General features: G+C 37.2%; 1 protein-coding gene across 2 annotated transcripts in view; it reads right to left on the bottom strand.

Annotated features, from left to right (window-relative positions):
- DACH2 (dachshund family transcription factor 2) overlaps nt 1-22,021 on the bottom strand; it is a 643,115-nt gene that overhangs the window by 391,472 nt on the left and 229,622 nt on the right. For both annotated transcript variants that reach the window (XM_049705106.1, XM_033411534.2), the window contains exon 3: nt 9,890-10,002. In XM_049705106.1, coding sequence (XP_049561063.1) covers nt 9,890-10,002 — 113 coding nt within the window. The remainder of the gene's footprint in view (nt 1-9,889; nt 10,003-22,021) is intronic.

Genomic DNA, 22,021 nt, shown 5'->3' with positions numbered 1-22,021 from the left:
ACCTACTGAAGGCTGGCAGAAGACCTCAGACCTCCCAAAAGGCAAGAAACTCCCCACGTACCTGGGTAGGGCAAAAGAAAAACCAGAGACAAAAGAATAGGGACGGCACCTGCACCAGTGGGAGGGAGCTGTGAAGGAGGAAAAGTTTCCACACTCTAGGAAGCCCCTTCGCGGGCGGAGACTGCGGGAGGCGGAGGGGGGAGCTTCGAAGCCGCGGAGGAGTGCACAGCAACGGGTGCGGAGGGCAAAGCGGGGAGATTCCCGCACAGAGGATCGGTGCCGACCGGCACTCACCAGCCCGAGAGGCTTGTCTGCTCACCCGCCGGGGCGGGCGGGGCTGCGAGCTGAGGCCGGAGCGCAGGGAGAGGACTGGGGTTGGCGGCTTGAACATAGCCTGAAGGGGTTAGTGCACCACAGCTAGCCGGGAGGGAGTCCGGGGAAAAGCCTGCACCTGCAGAAGAGGCAGGAGAATTTTCCTTCCCTCTTTGTTTCCTGGGGCGTGAGGAGAGGGGTTTAAGAACGCTGCTTAAAGGAACTCCAGAGACGGGCGCGAGCCGCGGCTAAAAGCGCGAACCCCAGAGACGGGCGCGAGCCGCGGCTGAAAGCGCGGAATCCAGAGACGGGCGCGAGCCGCGGCTGAAAGCGCGGAATCCAGAGACGGGCGCGAGCCGCGGCTGAAAGCGCGGAATCCAGAGACGGGCGCGAGCCGCGGCTGAAAGCGCGGAATCCAGAGACGGGCGCAAGCCGCAGCTAAAAGCGCGGACCCCAGAGGCGGGCGGGAGACGTTAAGGCTGCTGCTGCCGCCACCGAGGGGCCTGTGTGCGAGCACAGGTCACTCTCCACACCCCTCTTCCGCGGAGCCTGTGCAGCCCGCCACTGCCGGGTTCCCGGGATCCAGGGACAACTTCCCCGGGAGAGCGCACAGCGCGCCTCAGGCTGGTGCAAAGTCACGCCGGCCTTTGCCACCGCAGGCCCGCCCCGCACTCTGTGCCCCTCCGTCCCCGCCGGCCTGAGTGCGCCAGAGCCCCCAATCAGCGGCTCTTTTAACCCCATCCTGTCTGAGCAAAAAACAGACGCCCTCCAGCGATCTACACGCAGTGGCAGGGCCAAATCCAAAGCTTAGCCCTGAGAGCTGTGAGAACAAAGAAGAGAAAGGGAAATCTCTCACAGCAGCCTCAGAAGCAGCGGATTAAAGCTCCACAATCAACTTGATGTACCCTGCATCTGTGGAATACCTGAATAGACAACCAATCATCCCAAATTAAGGAAGTGGACTTTAGGAGCAAGATCTATGATTTTTTCCCCTTTCCTCTTTTTGTGAATGTGTATGTGTATGCTTCTATGTGAGATCTTGTCTGTATAGTCTTGCTTCCACCATTTGTCCTAGGGTTCTATCCGTCCATGTTTTTTTTTTAATTTTTTTTTCTTAATAATTAATTTTAATAACCTTATTATACTTTACCTTCGTTCTTTCTTTCTTTCTTTCCGTCCTTCCTTCCCTCCTTTAGACAACGAATCATCCCAAATTGAGGAGGTGGTCTCTGACAGCAAGATTTAGGATTTTTCCCCATTTACCTCTTTTAGTGAGGGTGTATGTGTATGCTTCTGTGTAAGATTTTGTCTGTATAGCTTTGCTTCCAACATTTGTCCTAAGGTTCTTTCCGTCCCTTTTTTTTTTTTCTAAATAAGAATTTTTTAATTCAATAACTTTATTATACTTTATTTTATTTTTACTGTATCTTCTTTCTTTCTTTTTTCCTTCTTTCCCTCCTTCCTTCCTTCCTCCCTCCCTCCCTCCCTCCTTTCTTTCCTTCTTGCCTTCTTTCCTTCTTTGCTTCTTTCTTTCTTTCTTCCTTCCTTCCTACCCTCCTTTCCTTCTTTCTTTCCTCGTACTTCTACTAATTCCCTCTACTTTTTCTCCCTTTTATCCTGAGCCTGTGGATGAAAAGCTTTTGGTGCTCCAGCCAGGAGGCAGGGCTCTGCCTCTGAGGTAGGACAGCCAACTTCAGGACACTGATCAACAAGAGACCTCCCAGCTCCACATAATATCAAACGGCGAAAATCTCCCAGAGACCTCCATCTTAACACCAGCACCCAGCTTCACTCAACGACCAGCAAGCCACAGTGCTGGAAAACCTATGCCAAACAACTAGCAAAACAGGAACACAACACCACCCATTAGCAGAGAGGCTGCCTAAAATCATAATAAGGCCACAGACACCCCCAAACACACCACCAGACGTGAACCTGCCCACTAGAGAGACAAGATCCAGCCTCATCCACCACAACACAGGCACTAGTCCCCTCCACCAGGAAGCCTACACAACCCACTGAACCAACCTTAGCCACTGGAGACAGACATCAAAAACAGGAGGAACTACAAACCTGCAGCCTGCAAAAAGGAGACCCCAAACACAGTAAGATAAGCAAAATGAGAAGACAGAAAAACACACAGCAGATAAAGGAGCAAGATAAAAATACACCAGACCTAACAAATGAAGAGGAAATAGGCAGTCTACCTGAAAGAGAATTCAGAATAATGATAGTAAGGTTGATCCGAAATCTTGGAGATAGAATGGACAATAGATTGGACAAAATGCAAGAATCAGTTAACAAGGACCTAGAAGAACTAAAGATGAAACAAGCAACGATGAACAACACAATAAATGAAATTAAAAGTACTCTAGATGGGATCAATAGCAGAGTAACTGAGGCAGAAGAACGGATAAGTGACCTGGAAGATAAAATAGTGGAAATAACTACAGCAGAGCAGAATAAAGAAAAAAGAATGAAAAGAACTGAGGACAGTCTCAGAGACCTCTGGGACAACATTAAACGCACCAACATTCGAATTATAGGGGTTCCAGAAGAAGAAGAGAAAAAGAAAGGGACTGAGAAAATATTTGAAGAGATTATAGTTGAAAACTTCCCTAATATGGGAAAGGAAATAGTTAATCAAGTCCAGGAAGCACAGAGAGTCCCATACAAGATAAATACAAGGAGAAATACGCCAAGACACATATTAATCAAACTGTCAAAAATTAAATACAAAGAAAGCATATTAAAAGCAGCAAGGGAAAAACAACAAATAACACATAAGGGAATCCCCATAAGGTTAACAGCTGATCTCTCAGCAGAAACCCTACAAGCCAGAAGGGAGTGGCAGGACATACTGAAAGTGATGAAGGAGAAAAACCTGCAGCCAAGACTACTCTACCCAGCAAGGATCTCATTCAGATTTGTTGGAGAAATTAAAACCTTTACAGACAAGCAAAAGCTGAGAGAGTTCAGCACCACCAAACCAGCTTTACAACAAATGCTAAAGGATCTTCTCTAGGCAAGAAACACAAAAGAAGGAAAAGACCTATAATAACGAACCCAAAACAATTTAGAAAATGGGAATAGGAACATACATATCGATAATTACCTTAAATGTAAATGGACTAAATGCTCCCACCAAAAGACACAGATTAGCTGAATGGATACAAAAACAAGACCCTTATATATGCTGTCTACAAGAGACCCACTTCAGACCTAGAGACACATACAGACTGAAAGTAAGGGGATGGAAAAAGATATTCCATGCAAATGGAAGCCAAAAGAAAGCTGGAGTAGCAATTCTCATATCAGACAAAATAGACTTTAAAATAAGGACTATTAAAAGAGACAAAGAAGGACACTACATAATGATCAAGGGACCGATCCAAGAAGAAGATATAACAATTGTAAATATTTATGCACCCAACATAGGAGCACCTCAATACATAAGGCAAATACTAACAGCCATAAAAGGGGAAATCGACAGTAACACATTCATAGTAGGGGACTTTAACACCCCACTTTCACCCATGGACAGATCATCCAATATGAAAATAAATAAGGAAACACAAGCTTTAAATGATACATTAAACAAGATGGACTTAATTGATATTTATAGGACACTCCATCCAAAAACAACAGAATACACATTTTTCTCAAGTGCTCATGGAACATTCTCCAGGATACATCATATCTTAGGTCACAAATCAAGCCTTGGTAAATTTAAGAAAATTGAAATTGTATCAAGTATCTTTTCTGACCACAACGCCATGAGACTAGATATCAATTACAGGAAAAGATCTGTAAAAAATACAAACACATGGAGGCTAAACAATACACTACTTAATAATGAAGAGATCACTGAAGAAATCAAAGAGGAAATCAAAAAATACCTAGAAACAAATGACAATGGAGACACAACGACCCAAAACCTGTGGGATGCAGCAAAAGCAGTTCTAAGGGGGAAGTTTATAGCAATACAAGCCCACCTTAAGAAGCAGGAAACATCTCGAATAAACAACCTAACCTTGCACCTCAAGCAATTAGAGAAAGAAGAACAAAAAAACCCCAAAGCTAGCAGAAGGAAAGAAATCATAAAAATCAGATCAGAAATAAATGAAAAAGAAATGAAGGAAACAATAGCAAAGATCAATAAAACTAAAAGCTGGTTCTTTGAGAAGATAAACAAAATAGATAAACCACTAGCCAGACTCATCAAGAAATAAAGGGAGAAGACTCAAATCAATAGAATTAGAAATGAAAAAGGAGAGGTAACAACTGACACTGCAGAGATAAAAGAGATCATGAGAGATTACTACAAGCAACTCTATGCCAATAAAATGGACAATCTGGAAGAAATGGACAAATTCTTAGAAATGCACAACCTGCCAAGACTGAATCAGGAACAAATAGAAAATATGAACAGACCAATCACAAGCACTGAAATTGAAACTGTGATTAAAAATCTTCCAACAAAGAAAAGCCCAGGACCAGATGGCTTCACAGGCGAATTCTATCAAACATTTAGAGAAGAGCTAACACCTATCCTTCTCAAACTCTTCCAAAATATAGCAGAGGGAGGACCACTCCCTAACTCCTTCTACGAGGCCACCATCACCTTGATACCAAAACCAGACAAGGATGTCACAAAGAAAGAAAACTACAGGCCAATATCACTGATGAACATAGATGCAAAAATCCTCAACAAAATACTAGCAAACAGAATCCAACAGCACATTAAAAGGATCATACACCATGATCAAGTGGGGTTTATTCCAGGAATGCAAGAATTCTTCAATATACGCAAATCTATCAATGTGATAAACCATATTAACAAATTGAAGGAGAAAAACCATATGATCATCTCAATAGATGCAGAGAAAGCTTTTGACAAAATTCAACACCCATTTATGATAAAATCCCTGCAGAAAGTAGGCATAGAGGGAACTTTCCTCAACATAATAAAGGCCATATATGACAAGCCCACAGCAAACATCATCCTCAATGGTGAAAAACTGAAAGCATTTCCACTAAGATCAGGAACAAGACAAGGTTGCCCACTCTCACCACTATTATTCAACATTGTTTTGGAAGTTTTAGCCACAGCAATCAGAGAAGAAAAGGAAATAAAAGGAATCCAAATTGGAAAAGAAGAAGTAAAGCTGTCACTGTTTGCAGATGACATGATCCTATACATAGAGAACCCTAAAGATGCTACCAGAAAACTACTAGAGCTAATCAATGAATTTGGTAAAGTGGCAGGATACAAAATTAATGCACAGAAATCTCTGGCATTCCTATATACTAATGATGAAAAATCTGAAAGTGAAATCAAGAAAACACTCCCATTTACCATTGCAACAAAAAGAATAAAATATCTAGGAATAAACCTACCTAAGGAGACAAAAGACCTGTATGCAGAAAATTATAAGACACTGATGAAAGAAATTAAAGATGATATAAATAGATGGAGAGATATACCATGTTCTTGGATTGGAAGAATCAACATTGTGAAAATGACTCTACTACCCAAAGCAATCTATAGATTCAATGCAATCCCTATCAAACTACCACTGGCATTTTTCACAGAACTAGAACAAAAAATTTCACAATTTGTATGGAAACACAAAAGACCCCGAATAGCCCAAGCAATCTTGAGAACGAAAGAAGGAACTGGAGGAATCAGGCTCCCTGACTTCAGACTATACTACAAAGCTACAGTCATCAAGACGGTATAGTACTGGCACAAAAACAGAAAGATAGATCAATGGAACAGGATAGAAAGCCCAGAGATAAACCCATGCACATATGGACACCTTATCTTTGATAAAGGTGGCAGTAATGTACAATGGAGAAAGGACAGCCTCTTCAATAAGTGGTGCTGGGAAAACTGGACAGGTACATGTAAAAGTATGAGATTAGATCACTCCCTAACACCATACACAAAAATAAGCTCAAAATGGATTAAAGACCTAAATGTAAGGCCAGAAACTATCAAACTCTTAGAGGAAAACATAGGCAGAACACTCTATGACATCAATCAAAGCAAGATCCTTTCTGACCCACCTCCTAGAGTAATGGAAATAAAAACAAAAATAAACAAATGGGACCTAATGAAACTTCAAAGCTTTTGCACAGCAAAGGAAACCATAAACAAGACCAAAAGACAACCCTCAGAATGGGAGAAAATATTTGCAAATGAAGCAACCGACAAAGGATTAATCTCCAAAATTTACAAGCAGCTCATGCAGCTCAATAACAAGAAAACAAACAACCCAATCCAAAAATGGGCAGAAGACCTAAATAGACATTTCTCCAAAGAAGATATACAGACTGCCAACAAACACATGAAAGAATGCTCAACATCATTAATCATTAGAGAAATGCAAATCAAAACTACAATGAGATATCATCTCACACCAGTCAGAATGGCCATCATCAAAAAATCTAGAAACAATAAATGCTGGAGAGGGTGTGGAGAAAAGGGAACACTCTTGCACTGCTGGTGGGAATGTGAATTGGTTCAGCCACTATGGAGAACAGTATGGAGGTTCCTTAAAAAGCTACAAATAGAACTACCATATGACCCAGCAATCCCACTACTGGGCATATACCCTGAGAAAACCAAAATTCAAAAAGAGTCATGTACCAAAATGTTCATTGCAGCTCTATTTACATTAGCCCGGAGATGGAAACAACCTAAGTGCCCGTCATCGGATGAATGGATAAAGAAGATGTGGCACATATATACAATGGAATATTACTCAGCCATAAAAAGAAACGAAATTGAGCTATTTGTGATGAGGTGGATAGACCTAGAGTCTGTCATACAGAGTGAAGTAAGTCAGAAAGAAAAAGACAAATACCGTATGCTAACACATATATATGGAATTTAAGAAAAAAATGTCATGAAGAACCTAGGGGTAAAGCAGGAATAAAGACGCAGACCTCTTAGAGAACGGACTTGAGGTTATGGGGAGGGGGAAGGGTGAGCTGTGACAGGGCGAGAGAGAGTCATGGGCATATACACACTAACAAACGCAGTAAGGTAGATAGCTAGTGGGAAGCAGCCGCATGGCACAGGGATATTGGCTCGGTGCTTTGTGACAGCCTGGAGGGGTGGGATAGGGAGGGTGGGAGGGAGGGAGACGCAACAGGGAAGACATATGGGAACATATGTTTATGTATGACTGATTCACTTTGTTATAAAGCAGAAACTAACACACCATTGTAAAGCAATTATACCCCAATAAAGATGTTAAAAAAAAATAAAAAAAAAATAAAAAAAGACATCATGATGATGAGGAAAAATTATAGGCCCTGGACTTTAGAAGACCTGGTCTGAAACCCAGTTCTGCCACTCAGTTGCTCTGTAACCTCAAGCAATTAATTTAAACTCACTGAGCCATACATTGTTTACTTGAAAAATGAAGACAATATTCATAAGGTTACTATAAGATTAAATGAAGTGTATATAAAACACTTAGCACCCATGTCTGGTACTAATAGAAACTTAATATATGTTATAGGTTTTTCTCAACAGATAAGGTACCGAAGTTTACTCAAGAGTACATTAGCCTCAAAGCAATTATAAAATCCTTTTTTTCTTCCATCTACACAGGATACATCTTTCATCAGGACACAGACCTGATTATTTACATGGTACTGATTCTAGGCTCTGTCAATGTATTTTAGAAGTCAATAAATAGATTATCATTTATTGAGCACCAAGGTAATATATTTCAGGTACTATTATGACCTCTATATTCATTTATATGCACAGGGCTGCTTTCTTCTTGTATCAGAATTTGTTTATAAATATTTAAAGTCTAAAAAATCATTATCTAATCCCCAAAGCCTGAGTCTCTTCCTAAATTCTCTATCTTAGCTAATGACATAATCATCCAACTTATAACCTAGGCTAGACATGAATCATCCTGGATTTCATCCTCTCGCTCTCTATTTTGATCAGTTACCAAGTGTCATTAATTCTAATTATGAAGCAACTATGAATCTCTTTTCTACTCTTGAATTCTCCTCAATTCAGGTCCTCAGTATTTCTCCCTTCATTGCTACTTACCTTCAACTGCAATTGTTTTTAAAGCATTTACTCAGTTACTTATCAGTGGTTCCTTTTACCTACAGCAGCTTTTTTTTTTATTTGAACAAAATCCTATATGAAATAGAACATGTAAAATTCTGAGGCAGAAGTGGGAAACCTAGAAGTACTTCCCCAATCCCATGTCAGCCAGTAAGGAAAGTCCTTGAAAGACCCTTTGGAAAACCATTGGTCTATAGGGAAAAAACTGTTAAACAAGATAGCTTCCCAAGCTGGTTTTTCCCACTCTTTCTAACTCTAACTCTAACTCTAACTCTATCACCTATAAGTCTCCCATCTTAAATCTCTGCTCCCGTCTCTTCCACTTAATTGCTATTCCCCCTAGCATACCAGGCCCTTTCTCATCAGTGTATATCTGTCTACAGAGGATGTTTTTCCTCTGATTCTCCATCTGTCCAACACTCAGCCTATAAGACATAACTCAAATCTCTATGAGCATTACCCAACTTAACAAATTGATTTAGTTGCTCTCATTCTGTGATATTATAGCACCTTGTATGTACTTGTATTATAGTCTCTATCATACTTTAATTAAATTGAAATTATTAGTTTACATTACCTTCTCCCTAATTCTACTGTGACAAGAACTACTACTCATATAATTTTGCATTACCTAGGATCTAATACCCAAAACACATTAGGTTTTTTTAGTTTTATGTATCATTGAAGATACAAAGATCATATTGTCATTAAATACATTTTCTACCACATAGTAGCTTTAATGATTTTTAAAGGTTCAGTTAGAGAAATAGCAAGCTTATTTTTTTTCAATTCCTTTTTTTAAATTGAGGTATAGTTGCAAGCTTATTTTTGAGTGTTTTATGTGCTTTTATGTTCTTTGTTTTAGAGAATCAAAAATGCAAATTTATGAGACTGGTATTTTTAGGGGAGTACTGTTTATCACAGTGTTCGATGAAAAACACTGAATCATTATTCAAGACAATGACTACTTGTACTTTCTTCTTTTCTAATCATAAGGTACTACCAGGGATGATGCATATTATTTCTACATTTTATCCTAGAGTAATAACATGGAAAAGATACACAGATGCCCAGAACTTTTGGAAACAAAAGGAATATTATTGAGACATATCAACAAGCAGGTATACTACATCCCATAGGAGGCTTTGAGAAAATGCTAGTTTGGCCAGTCCCCCCCACCCCCTGCCATCTCTGCCCACAGCACACAAAAACATACATACATACACACAATAAGGCCTTGAAAGAGATTTCTTACAAGGAAATGACAATTAATTTTTAAGTCATGTCCATTTGATTTGAGTCACTGGAATAACAAAACTGTTTTCATGAATAATCAAAAAAATTCAATAATGTAACCTCTAGTAGAGCTTGAAAAGCTCTGAAGGACAAGGCAGTTAGATCAATATGAGTTCATTTCAAATGCTGGGCAGTATGAAGAGACAAGGCTGATCATCGGATGGATTTTATTACCTGTCGGAGTGATAAGTCCTGGTGATAAGAGGCCTGGAACTGAATGGGGCAGAAGGCGAGCATTGTCCTGCAACACTCCCAAAGAACGCTTAGGAGGCCTGCCAGGCCTTGAACTGTTGAAAAACAGACAAAGATCAGGTTAAAATATGCTCTTTGGAAATACCATCACTTGCTACATTCGCCTAAATCTTGTTTAATTACCAAGAATGATATACTTTTATATTAAAGACTATTTTCATTGATTACTAAAGGACCAATACTTTATACTAAACTTCCAAAATAACTATGGCAAGCATTAAAATCATAAGAGATCAATTTCTAGTTTAGATTCTATTTACAAGCCAGAACTTTGCAATACAGCTTACCTGTTGTGAGAAACCCAAAGTTACCCCCGCTCTTAAAGGTACACTTGATCCCTGGTATTAATACATGCAACTGAGATCTGAGATAGGGGCTCACAGAATTAGGATCGTATAGAATATGAAGTGATTAAGTCTCTGTTCAGCATGCCAGAGGTGAGGGGTAAAAAGCTGATATGTAGAATAAGACCTGATGTTTACTAGCATTTCCACAGCTGCTGGGAGCCCACAAGGAACAAAGAACCCCTGCCCTCAGGTTTTTTTCATACCTATTATTTAAACCAGGCTGTATAACCAGCAGTACACTCTCTTGGAGTGGCTGTACTAAGGAAACCTGCCACCTTTGCAATCTAGGCTGTTTTGTCTCACAGATTGATTGGTATTTTTAACTGATGAGTTGATGCTAAACTTAAAACATTAACCTAACCTATTCTATTTGCACATTCTTCACCCAGGTGTGAACAGTTTGCAGTTGCAAATATTAATCCATAAAATAATGAAATAGAAAGTCAGTATCAGGCTTCCATCTTGTACTCTAATACAGTCAGTGTACTAAATATATCATTTAGAAGCTGTCACTACATGAACAGACTTATAAGTCACTGAACATTAGGATCAAGTCATTCTCAAGTCATGCAGTATATTTCAAATATTACCTTCTTAATGTTACTTAAAATACTGCTGTTGCTTCTTAGTAGAAATGCAGTTTACAAAGCTGAATCAGAGGGATTTTGACAAAATACTGCAAAATACTATATTAAATAACCCAAGCTGCAAAAATGTATAAGGTTCAGATAGAGAACATTTCCAAAAATGACTTTTTGTTCACAAAGAAATTTAAGTTAAACCTCACTCTATCAACATTGCAGTAGCAAAGTGCTCCATCAATGTAAGACAAACTCTGCTTTCAAATGAAGACGACTTCTAGCAACCTTATACAGAGGTACTATTACCCAGTTCATTTTTCATACACTGTGCTGATGTTATTTTCTTTCATTGTACATCAATATTGTATATCAATCTAGCATGAAAGATTCTTTTTTTCTCATTTAATGTTTCAATTTTATAAACTGAATCTCCTCTCCCTCTTTCTACTCAAGTTTGGGCTATAATTTATTTTCTTTAATTCAGCGTTGTTATCCTGTTTGTCCTTGCCCTGTTTTATGGCTTCCTAACTCTTTGAAGGAATATTGATAAGAAAAATATCCAATTTACTTCAAATGCCCTAAAGGATCCCAAGGTCACTGAACAATATTCATCAGGTTATATCCAGTCATTAGAAAAAGGCACTTTTTGTTGAATAATCATCACCAAGTCTGTACTTTCCAAGTGATTCTTTGTATCTTTCTATTTTTCAGAATTCAAGCCTACTAACTTTATTAAAGACCACCTGATAACTCTTTGTACTTTTCCAGCATAAAAATTTCAGTGCTGTCTTTATGCTCATAATCAATTTCAGACAGGCTGTCTCCAGAAGAAAACAGCCTGATGCTCACTCTACTTCCCTGAGACAGTTGTTGACAGTATACTTTGGAAGCTATAAGGTTTAAACAGTTCTGTTCCAAATTTATTGGTCAATCTCACAATTTGATGTAGCTCTTTTCCAATAAGCTGACTCAGGCTTGGGGGGCATTAGATTACAGCCCTCTTAGTCTGATGGTTCTACCTTAAATTCCAAGATTTGAAAAATTTGGTCAAATTTCCCACCATCAGATCTATATGGGGGAATTCATGGCTAATGTCACAAATGGCTTGGTAGTATTTACTACAAATGCTATAAGCCAAGAGGATCATATTCTCCATCCTAACATTATTTTCAGTTTATAATTTTATGATGTTGGTATGATTAATTGTGAGCCTCCCCAACTAAAATGTAAGGTCATGAAGGCAGCACATATGTCTGTTTTTGTTTGTCACTGTACCCTGAGCAATTCTCATGGTGTCTAGCACACAGTAGGGGCTGGTAAATGGTTAATTAAAATCAGTTAATGAGTAATGATAGGACACATTATTTTGCCATGGCTACAGTTTCCAAATATTCCTTTGATTGCTCTATTATTGACCAAATAAATAGAAAGCCATCATTTAATCATCAGGTAAGCACTTTTAAACTTTGGACTTTACAGCAATTATAAGAGCTTCAAAATATGATCCAGTCCAATCTGACTATTTACAAGGTTAAAGAAGGGTAGATGATAGATACTGTCTTATGTCTGAAAGTTCCTACAAACTTCAAGACCCATTCAAGGGCTGAAGGTTCCAGCAGTTATTCACGTGTAATGACAGTTTCACTTATTCAATCATCCAATAAACAAACATGCACTAAGTGCCCATTCAGTGTGTATCTGGCATTGAAACTAGGTATCAGGGTTACAAGGTTAAAAAGTTAGCTTGACAAGGGCAAGGGTTTTGGTCTGTTTGTTCATTGATATATTGTGAGAACCTAGAACAGCTTCTGCCTTTGAAGAGCTTAAGGTCTAGTGATAGAGATGTGTGTTTGACCTGCTATTTAAAATTTATGATTAACTCTTTAGTGGGTATGGTTGTGTGATGTATCCTTCCAAACTTGTTTAAACTTATCAGTGAGAAAAATCATATTCAGATGCTTTTGCTTATACTCTTGGAAAGAAGACTTGGGCCCCTAGGGTAAACTAATTAGAATAAAATTTGTGAAGGTGCTTTATAATCAATAGAGCTCCATACTAATACAAGGTAGATTTATTCTTACTTTTAGACCAAATAACCCTCAGTAGTAAGATATTCTTAGCAATAAAGTTCTTGCATTTCTTTTCAAAGAACACAAGCCTGACAACATGATGAAAGACTATGGAGGACTCTGTAGAAAGTTGGGAAATATTCTTGATAGATGATCTTGCCACACTTCTTATCTTTAAGAGCTTTATTAGCATTAGGCAGATATTTACATATTAATCAAGACAAACATGTGGTGATTTAACTAGAAAACTGTTATTTGGATGACAATTTAATCAGCATAGGTTGAAAGGTTCATCATTGCAGCATCCTGTTTCTGCTAAAATATTGATTGTGTTACTGATTTCAGTAATGCTTTATTTTACAGGGCACAAATAACCATGTAATTACTCTTTAAATGAATGATAATTGCTTGTTGGCAATTATTTGTTTTCAGTTTAATTACAAGGTTATTTGTACTCTGTAAAATAAAACAGGCCCTTTTTAAAGTTCCCACTCAAATGGCTCAGTGGTTATATCACCCATGAGCATCATAAACAAAACTTTATGGTACAAGGCAAACAACCCGCCAAAATAGCAAAACTCTTATTAAAAAGCTCAGCTAAATCTTTGAGATCATCAGCTTTATAAAATCAACATTAGGTGTAACATTTATAGGTGGTTTGGAAGGAAATTATACCAAAGAATCATGATTTTCTCTGGGTCCAGGTCATCCCATAACATAATTTATCCTGATATGTATTTTACCCTTCACTCTGTAAACTTCTTCAGAAGAAATGAAATAGTAACTCAGCTTCCTGCGATTAAAGAAAAAAACAAATTGAAATATGTATCAACAGTATTTCATTTTTCTGCAGTTAAAGTGGATTACCATCAGAGCATTACCTCAAAGTTTATAAACTTTGTAGAGTTGACAGGTCCCTAAGAAAGAAAGTCAGTAGGTCTTCTGGTGTCAACAAGATATGACACAGTCTGTGAAATATCTATTCCAAGTTGTAATAAAGTAGCTGATATTTTGCTCATTAAGATTATGAAATTTCACTGTTGGAGTTATTTTTATCTTGTATCATCAGCCATTTGTATATGAATCAAGGAGTAAACAATTGAGTAATTTTATTTCAAAGAAAAAATCTTATTAATAAATTAATTAGTGATGTCATGAGACTTCAAGATATTTAATGTAAACCATATATCATCAGCACATGATTTAGCGAGGAACCACAAGTCATGTTATCCTCTTCAATGAAAGTTTGGTTTACTACTCTTTAAAGAAACACTCATAACATTCTTGGACAAACTGAGGATATAGTGGCAGTTAACTGTGGTATTAGCAGCAACTTATAAAGATCGCTGCAATTGGATTCCTGAAGTGGGAGCTGCAAGCCATGACCTGGGATTCACTTTTCAGAGCCATCACTGATATTTAAAATCCCTTGGGACAGTCCCTGAATGTGTCATTTTTTTCAATTACATTAGAAGCCAAGAAAACCAAGAATGGCATTCGCTTTGAAGGTGTTGTTTACCTGACTGTGAGAATGCTGCTCTGACTTTTCAATATGCTTGTTAAATTAAATAAGAATCTTTCTATCAGAACAATAAGACTTTTAATTGCATTGCGGATTAATAATAATCTCTTAGGCCTGACATTTATTACAACATTTCAAGGATGCCAATAGTAGTTAAACTCTACCTGACCTTTCAGTGTTTATGAAGAGAAACAAACTCTGACCTCACAGCAACTTAAATCCATCTTCTCTCAGTGTTAGCAAACTGATCACTTGTCTAACTATTGCACTGGATTGTATTCTCAACCAGATCAAAGGCAGCAGCAACCAATTCAGCACCCGGGAAAAAGTCATCCATGCAAAATGGGCAATTAACATTAATCATATATGAAATTGTTCAAGCTGATAACTGGAACCTGGTCACTATGGTAACTCTCATAAAATGGTGCTTATGTTAAACTGGGCATCAATCAGCTCTTGGTTTATGGGAACTTAAAGTGTGGCTCATCATGTCTCTAGGAGCTATCAACACAAGGAACAAAAAAACACACCAGAGGCAAGGTCATTTATATTCCATTACCATTTACTTCCTTTTTCAGCTCTTATAGGCATATCCAAAACTTAAATTTGAATACATTAAAAGCATCAATACCAGCATTCCATTAGAGTTAGGGAAGTTAAGGAAATTATCTTTAACATAAGGGGGTTCAGAGGATGAGGAAAAATCTTCCTTGTTAGGGTCATGTCTTACAATACCAAGGATCATGTAGAATAATTCATGTTTAGCATTAATCTTATGATTGTAATAAATTGGATAATTTATAGTTATTATTTTAAATGGTGATATTTAATTTCCTTTTCTAATGCTGAATTTCTATTTTTCCTTCAATAAAAAAAGAAATCTGATGTAATAGACAATTTAAGGGTTGACTACTCACTTCTTAGAAAGTATAAATGTGAAGCTATTTTATACTTCATTTACTTGACTCTGCTCCCTATTTAAATTAAATTTGCTCTAAGCCTGGTGTTAGCACCTTTAAACAAGTTTAGTTTTTGTCATAAATTGACTGAATTCTAATAAATGTCTTAGTATAATTAACAAAGATTGTATAACAGAAATGCTGGTATATGACAAATTCTTAGTAGCCTCTTTTCGTTCTGCTTATGTAATTCCAATTAACATCGATGGAATCATTGCACCTTAGTAAATCTTAGAGTGAATCAAATTAAATAACCATTTCCCTAAAGATGCAGACATAGAGAGTGGACTTAAGGACAAGAGGAGGGGGAAGGGTAAACTGGGATGAAGTGAGAGAGTAGCATTGACATATATACGCTACCAAATGTAAAATAGATAGCTAGTGGGAAGCAGCCGCATAGCACAGGGAGATCAGCTAGGTGCTTTGTGACCACCTAGAAGGGTGGGATAGGGAGGGTGGGAGGGAGACGCAAGCAGGAGGGGATATGGGGATATATGTATACATATGGCTGATTCACTTTGTTGTAAAGCAGCAAGTAACACAACAATGTAAAGCAATTATACTCCAATAAAGATGTTAAAAAATAATAAAATAAAAGGTTTAAAAAAGAAATAACAATTTCCCCTTCTAAAGTGTATCATACCACTGTCAGACACAATGTTTTTAAAATACAGGCATTCTTGAATTCAAAGAACGTGTCACTGCTCAAAAATTTGATATTAAGAGAATGATAAGAAGTTAACATTCACATTTGGATACATTCCACTGGCATCTCAAATTCAAAATATGCCTCCCCCAAATCCCACTCCCCACACCTTCCTTCTCTTGTTTTGTCAGCAATATAGGCATGCTTTTCGTTGCCAAAACTATAAACTTGAGGGTAATTTTGATTCTCCCTCCACCTCTCCCTTCATTTTCAGTCTCCAATATTTTTGTTCCATTGTAATATATGTTGCAAATTTCCATCTCTATCCATTCCTATCTCTAACACCCTACTTCAGGCCCTCATCACTTCATGCCCAGGTTATGTTCAACAAGTTGTTTCATTGTTCCAATACATTCTACATAAACTGTGATCTGAATTTTGGTGAAACATCCTTTCATTATGTCATCTTTTGCTCTAGAACCCTCAATACTTCCTGAGTGCATACAAAATAAATTCTAAATGCCTTGGTCTAGCAATCTGCCCCAATATATCTTTCTTCCCTTTTCTCTAATTACTTCTTAAATGAATGTCCTTCTCCAGCTGGATGAGTAGATTCCCTATCTGCTAAGCATAGTATTTGACCCTAGAACCCTTCCATTGTGAAATATCTTCAAGGTATTAGGGTTCCTGGGGAAAAATTTTGTTAAGCTCCACTGTCTTGGGAAGGTTTCAGTATAACCTGCTGTAAACGGTGCTGTTTTTCTGAAAGGCCACTGCCTTTTACTTTGTGTCATCATACAGGCTCTCTTTAATGATTATCACAAAGGGAACTTCAGTACCAGCATTAAGGGAGCATGTTACAACTAGCCAAAATATTATTTTTCATGTCTGGCAAATGAAGTCCCATTGGTAATTGTCAGTCTGTGCATAATCCCATGATGATCTCAAGAGTTAACATTTCATGTTTGAATGTCAATCAGAAACTGCAGGAGTATTGTGTTAATATCACAACTCTGGAGAGCTTAGGAAGTTGAGTAAGATTTTTAGGAAGCTGATCACTATTAACCTGACTGCATTAGTCTCTATGGTTAGGAATACAGCCTGGAAGCACATATTTAATGGATAAATACAGAAGCCAGTTTCCTTGCTGATTTAAAATCTTTTTAAAATTTTGCTCTACATGGATAAATATTAGCAACCCATATTAAAATAAAACTACTTTAAACAATCTTAGATATTCAATGTAATGCAGTGGAAAGCACTAGGACTTAAACTTGAGTTCTAATCTCAGTTGTGGGAGGCAGAATTCCAGAATTCTCCTCCATCCCAAGATTTCCAGCCCTAACTGCTAAAACTGTGAATGTAATGAGATATTAAGTTATATTACATGGCAAAGGTGATTTTCTACATGTGATTAAGGTAACTAATCACATGAATGAGCTAATTGAAAAGGAGATTATCTAGGTAGATCCAATCTAATTATATGAACCCTTTAAAAACAGAAAATTAGAGAACACAACATTGCTGGTATGAAAATGGACAGCGTTATATGTCAAGGAATGCAGGTAGCTTCTAGAAGCCAAGAGTAACCCTGGGCTGACAGCCAGCAAGAAAACAGGTACACAAGTTTTACAGTTGAAATGAACTAGCTTCTGTCAACGTCAATGAGCTTGTGAGCAGATTCTACTGCAGAGCTTCCAGATAAGAGCCCATCCTGACCAACACCTAGATTTCAGCCTTGTAAGACTGTGAATACAGTCAAGCTCCTCTAGATTTCTGACAGATAGAACTCTGAGACAGTAAATGGTTGTTATTTTAAGTTGCTAAATTTGAGGCAATTAGTTGCACAGCAACAGAAAACTAATATACCAGTTTTGCCATTATTGAGCTGTGTGACCTCAGGCAAATTACATGACTATTCTAAATATGTTACCTCATTTTATGATTAGAGATGTAAACTAAATAATCTATTAATCTGATCATTAGAATCATGCTACATTTCTGGTCAAAAGCAGATAATTCATTAACTTCTAAGTATACATAGTTTTCCACTTTCTCATATGTCTATTTTAGCTCATATTTTAAGTAAAGCTGCTGGATTGGTCCTATGGAAAATTACTCCAAAAAAGGGCAAAATGTGTGCATAATACTATAGCATTATCCTCACCTTATAGTTGTGTGTAGATAATTAATCAATATATGTGAACACCAGTTTGAAAAGCTAAAAGTGCTACACAACTTAAAAGGAAGAAAATTCTGACACATACTGTAACATGGATGAACGTTGAGGACATTATACTAAGTGAAATAAGGCAGTCACAAAAAGACAAATGTTATAAGATTCCAATTATATGAGGTATCTAGAGTAATTAAACTCATGGAAACAGAAAGTAGAAATGTGTTTGCCAGGGGCTGTGAGGAGGGAGGGAAATGCGAATTGTTCTTCAATGGGCATAGAGTTTCAGTTTTGCAAGATCAAAAAGTTTTGGAGATCTGTTGCATAACAATGTGATTACAGTTAACATTACTGAACTATACACTTAAAATGGTATAGAGGGTAAGTTGTATATTACATGTATTTTACCAAATTTTTTAAAAATAAATAAAATGTTTAAGATGATACATTTTATGTTATATGTATTTTACCACAATTTTAAAGTGCTATATAAATTCAACAGTAATATTACTATGCTTGCAGTTATTGAGTTAAAATTTCCACTGAAATAATTTTGAAGGCCAACATAAGTCTAGCCAGAGAGATATATTCTGCAGTTTACATGTTAGAAAAGTAGTTTTCTCATCTGAATGATAGTACTGAAAGAATTTCCAACTCTCCCAACCATCTCCTACTACATACTTAATTTACGTTCTGGTACGTCCTTACTTGTAAGGCAAAATTCAAGAGCTCAACCTTTACACTTTAATTTCACAACTCTAATTTTTCCTTAAGGTAACTGTAATACATGTAATACATGTTTATACACAGATTTCTTTCTCATTTTCCTTCCCCATTCCTTACTTTGATAGGAAAACAGGGGGTTTTTTAGGTATTCCTCCCCCCAAAAACCTTTGCCCGCTTCAAAATAATAAAGAAAATTTTCATCAAAGACAGAGTAGCTCATAGCAGTTGATTAGAAAATAGAGAACTAAATTCTAATTTTTCTTTGTTGCTGACTGGCATAGTCATGGATAAGTTGCTAAACTTTAGTAAATAGGCATGACGATCTTCAAGGTGGCCATGGCAGTGGACATGCATTTATAAGGTTCCCTGCCCGCCCTCACTTTCATTCTGAAGTCAGGTAAATTTGGGTAGATTCAGATATCACAAGTAAATCCTGACACAATGTGGCCTGGATACACATTAACACACTTTTCTAAAAGTCATTTTTCTTCCTAAATCATCGTTCCCGTGAGGCAGCAAAATTCAATAGCCCAACAAGGGACTATGAACCCAGAAACTGAATTTATCTGTGCCATTGATCCAGTTTGTGACCCTGAGAAACTCAACTTCTCTATGCTTCAGTTTTATCATCTGCTAAATGGGTACCAAAATGATTTGATTCAAGGAATTATGAAGAACTGGAAACTCCCCTCTGTAAAATCCTCCACAATAAAATAATATGCAAGAAGGGAAAATAAACAGCTAATGTGTGAGCATCTTTGAGCAGAATTTTCCAATTTAAACAGATTCTCACTTTATACAGTAGTGGTGTGGTGCAGCATACAATTACTTTGATAATGTTTTTATAGGGGTATCCTTGAAGCTGTTTATTTTTTCTTCATTAGCTGTTCTAAGTCAAAAACACTATCACTTTCAGTATGGAACTCTCAAAATAACCTTTTATTTCACTGTCTTCAAGCAAACAAACTTAACAAATCCAACTGCTGGCAAAGATTATTTTCCTATTTCCTTCTAGGTTCCCCTCACCCAGTGTGAATAAACTCTTCCTGTAAAAGAGAACCTTTTCCAAAACACATGGTTATTTCCCCCCATACCTAAACTTACATCTCTTCTTTAACTATAGGAAAATAAAATAAATGTAATTTGCATATTTTAATGTTCCCTCATAAGTACATTTGACTCTCACTAGAATGTTTTACCACTTTCCGAAGCAAAATGAAATTTAATAGCACCCATGGCTAATGTGGGTCTCCATTTCAGATGAGATTTCTTGATAATACTGATGACAATTTGATCCTATAGCTCCTACTACCAACAAGACAAGGTTGCAAAAAGGGCAATGTGATACAAGTCCTTAAGACTGACTTCTAACTAATGTGAGATAAACTTGAAACCAAACTTCACCAGCTTATCCATAAGTTAGATTTAGATTCAAAGCCTATACAGGCCTCTAAGAGTAGGATATGTTGCTGTGGGCACATTCCTGATGGCTAAACCCACAGCACAGTTCAAGGTTAGAAAAATGCCTGACACAGCTCAAAATGGAAAACCATAGTTTTACTGTGAGAAAATGAATATATACACACTTATGTTCACTGTTTAACACTTGAAATGACAAAATTTATCCCAAAATATAGGGAGGGAAATGGAGTAAAAAAACATTAGAAACTTTTTCAAAGTTTACATGAGGGAACTGTATTTATAAATAAGAAATGAGAGTATGTATTTATTCTGTGTGATTTTGCTTTTGTTTTTTGATTCATGCCATTATCTAGACCATTACTCTTATATTAGTATTATTATAATTATTGTACTAGAAAATACTTTTTGTGACATAATCTCATAGTGTATGTATTCATTGTCTTTGGAATTTCTCTTTCTGGGGGTTGTTTTCTTCTTTGAGAGAATGCTATTTTCTGGCACAGCAGGCTAGACAATAACAAATATGCTGTTAAAATAACATTCGCCTCAAGGCAGGAGGATTAGATAGAAATAAACTTTTATATCCTAAAATTAGAAGTATTTCTAAAAGAAGTGTTTTATCACTGATAATTTTTTTCCAAGATAAATTCAACTAACATGCTTCTATTACATAATTATTAAATATAATTTAAAGCCTGCTCTAAGCAGCGAAACCTGTTGATTGCTTCTCCTTTTGGGGAAAAAAATAACATTTATCAAGGTCAAAACCACAGAAGATTTAAAATTCTTAAACACTCTTGGCAAGTTAACCCCATCAGTGGGGTGTACTGAGAGCAATGTAATATCCACCTCACAAAAGAGCTGATGATAACCCTCACTCTAACGCTCCTTCTATGTTCGGAACAGCAAGGCATTTCCTTGCATTTCATGTGTACAACACTTTCATATTTTCAGGCATTGTATAAATGTAAATTAAATTCATCTCAGCACCATGGTAAAGTTATCAACTTGTCCCACTCTGCCTGTTGTAAAAAAAAAAATTAGATGTAACTAGAATATAGCTACTTGTCTTAACTCTAAATTTCTTATTGATAGGGACTATATAGCTTATTGAATATGTAGTGCTTGATTGTGCCTAACAAAATTCTTGGTACAAAGTAAACATCATCTAGGAGAGAAGGAAGGAAGGAAGGAAAAGATGGAGGGAGGGAAAGATAATTATTTTTCATGTTTTATCAGGATACTTTGTACTGTGCTATGGAAGTGCTTTTGTGAGATTCTTTTGGAGCTTTGGAAGCAGAAGTAAGAGTCAAATATATTTGGCTCCTGAACTCTCCCAGAACTGGCTTAAAATACCAAAATTAACAGGTGGCAGGTTTACAATTAGTGCAACAGGAGAGAATCACACCGAATATTTTTTGCAATCTAAACTTTTGAAAGAGAACTTTTTTGAAAATTGGCAGGATATAAAAATCGAAAAGTATTTTCCTTTAGTTTCCTATTTAAATGAAAGGATTGGTTCTGCTTCTAATGTACTTGGTTAGAAAAGCCATCCACAAGCTTAGTTTAAAAACTGGGGAAGCAAGGTCAGTGAGGTAACACAGTT

This window comes from Orcinus orca, chromosome X, assembly GCF_937001465.1.
Source record: "Orcinus orca chromosome X, mOrcOrc1.1, whole genome shotgun sequence".
NCBI lineage: Eukaryota > Metazoa > Chordata > Mammalia > Artiodactyla > Delphinidae > Orcinus > Orcinus orca.
Note: the sequence above shows the minus strand (reverse complement) of the source record. Positions and strands in the feature narration are given on the sequence as shown.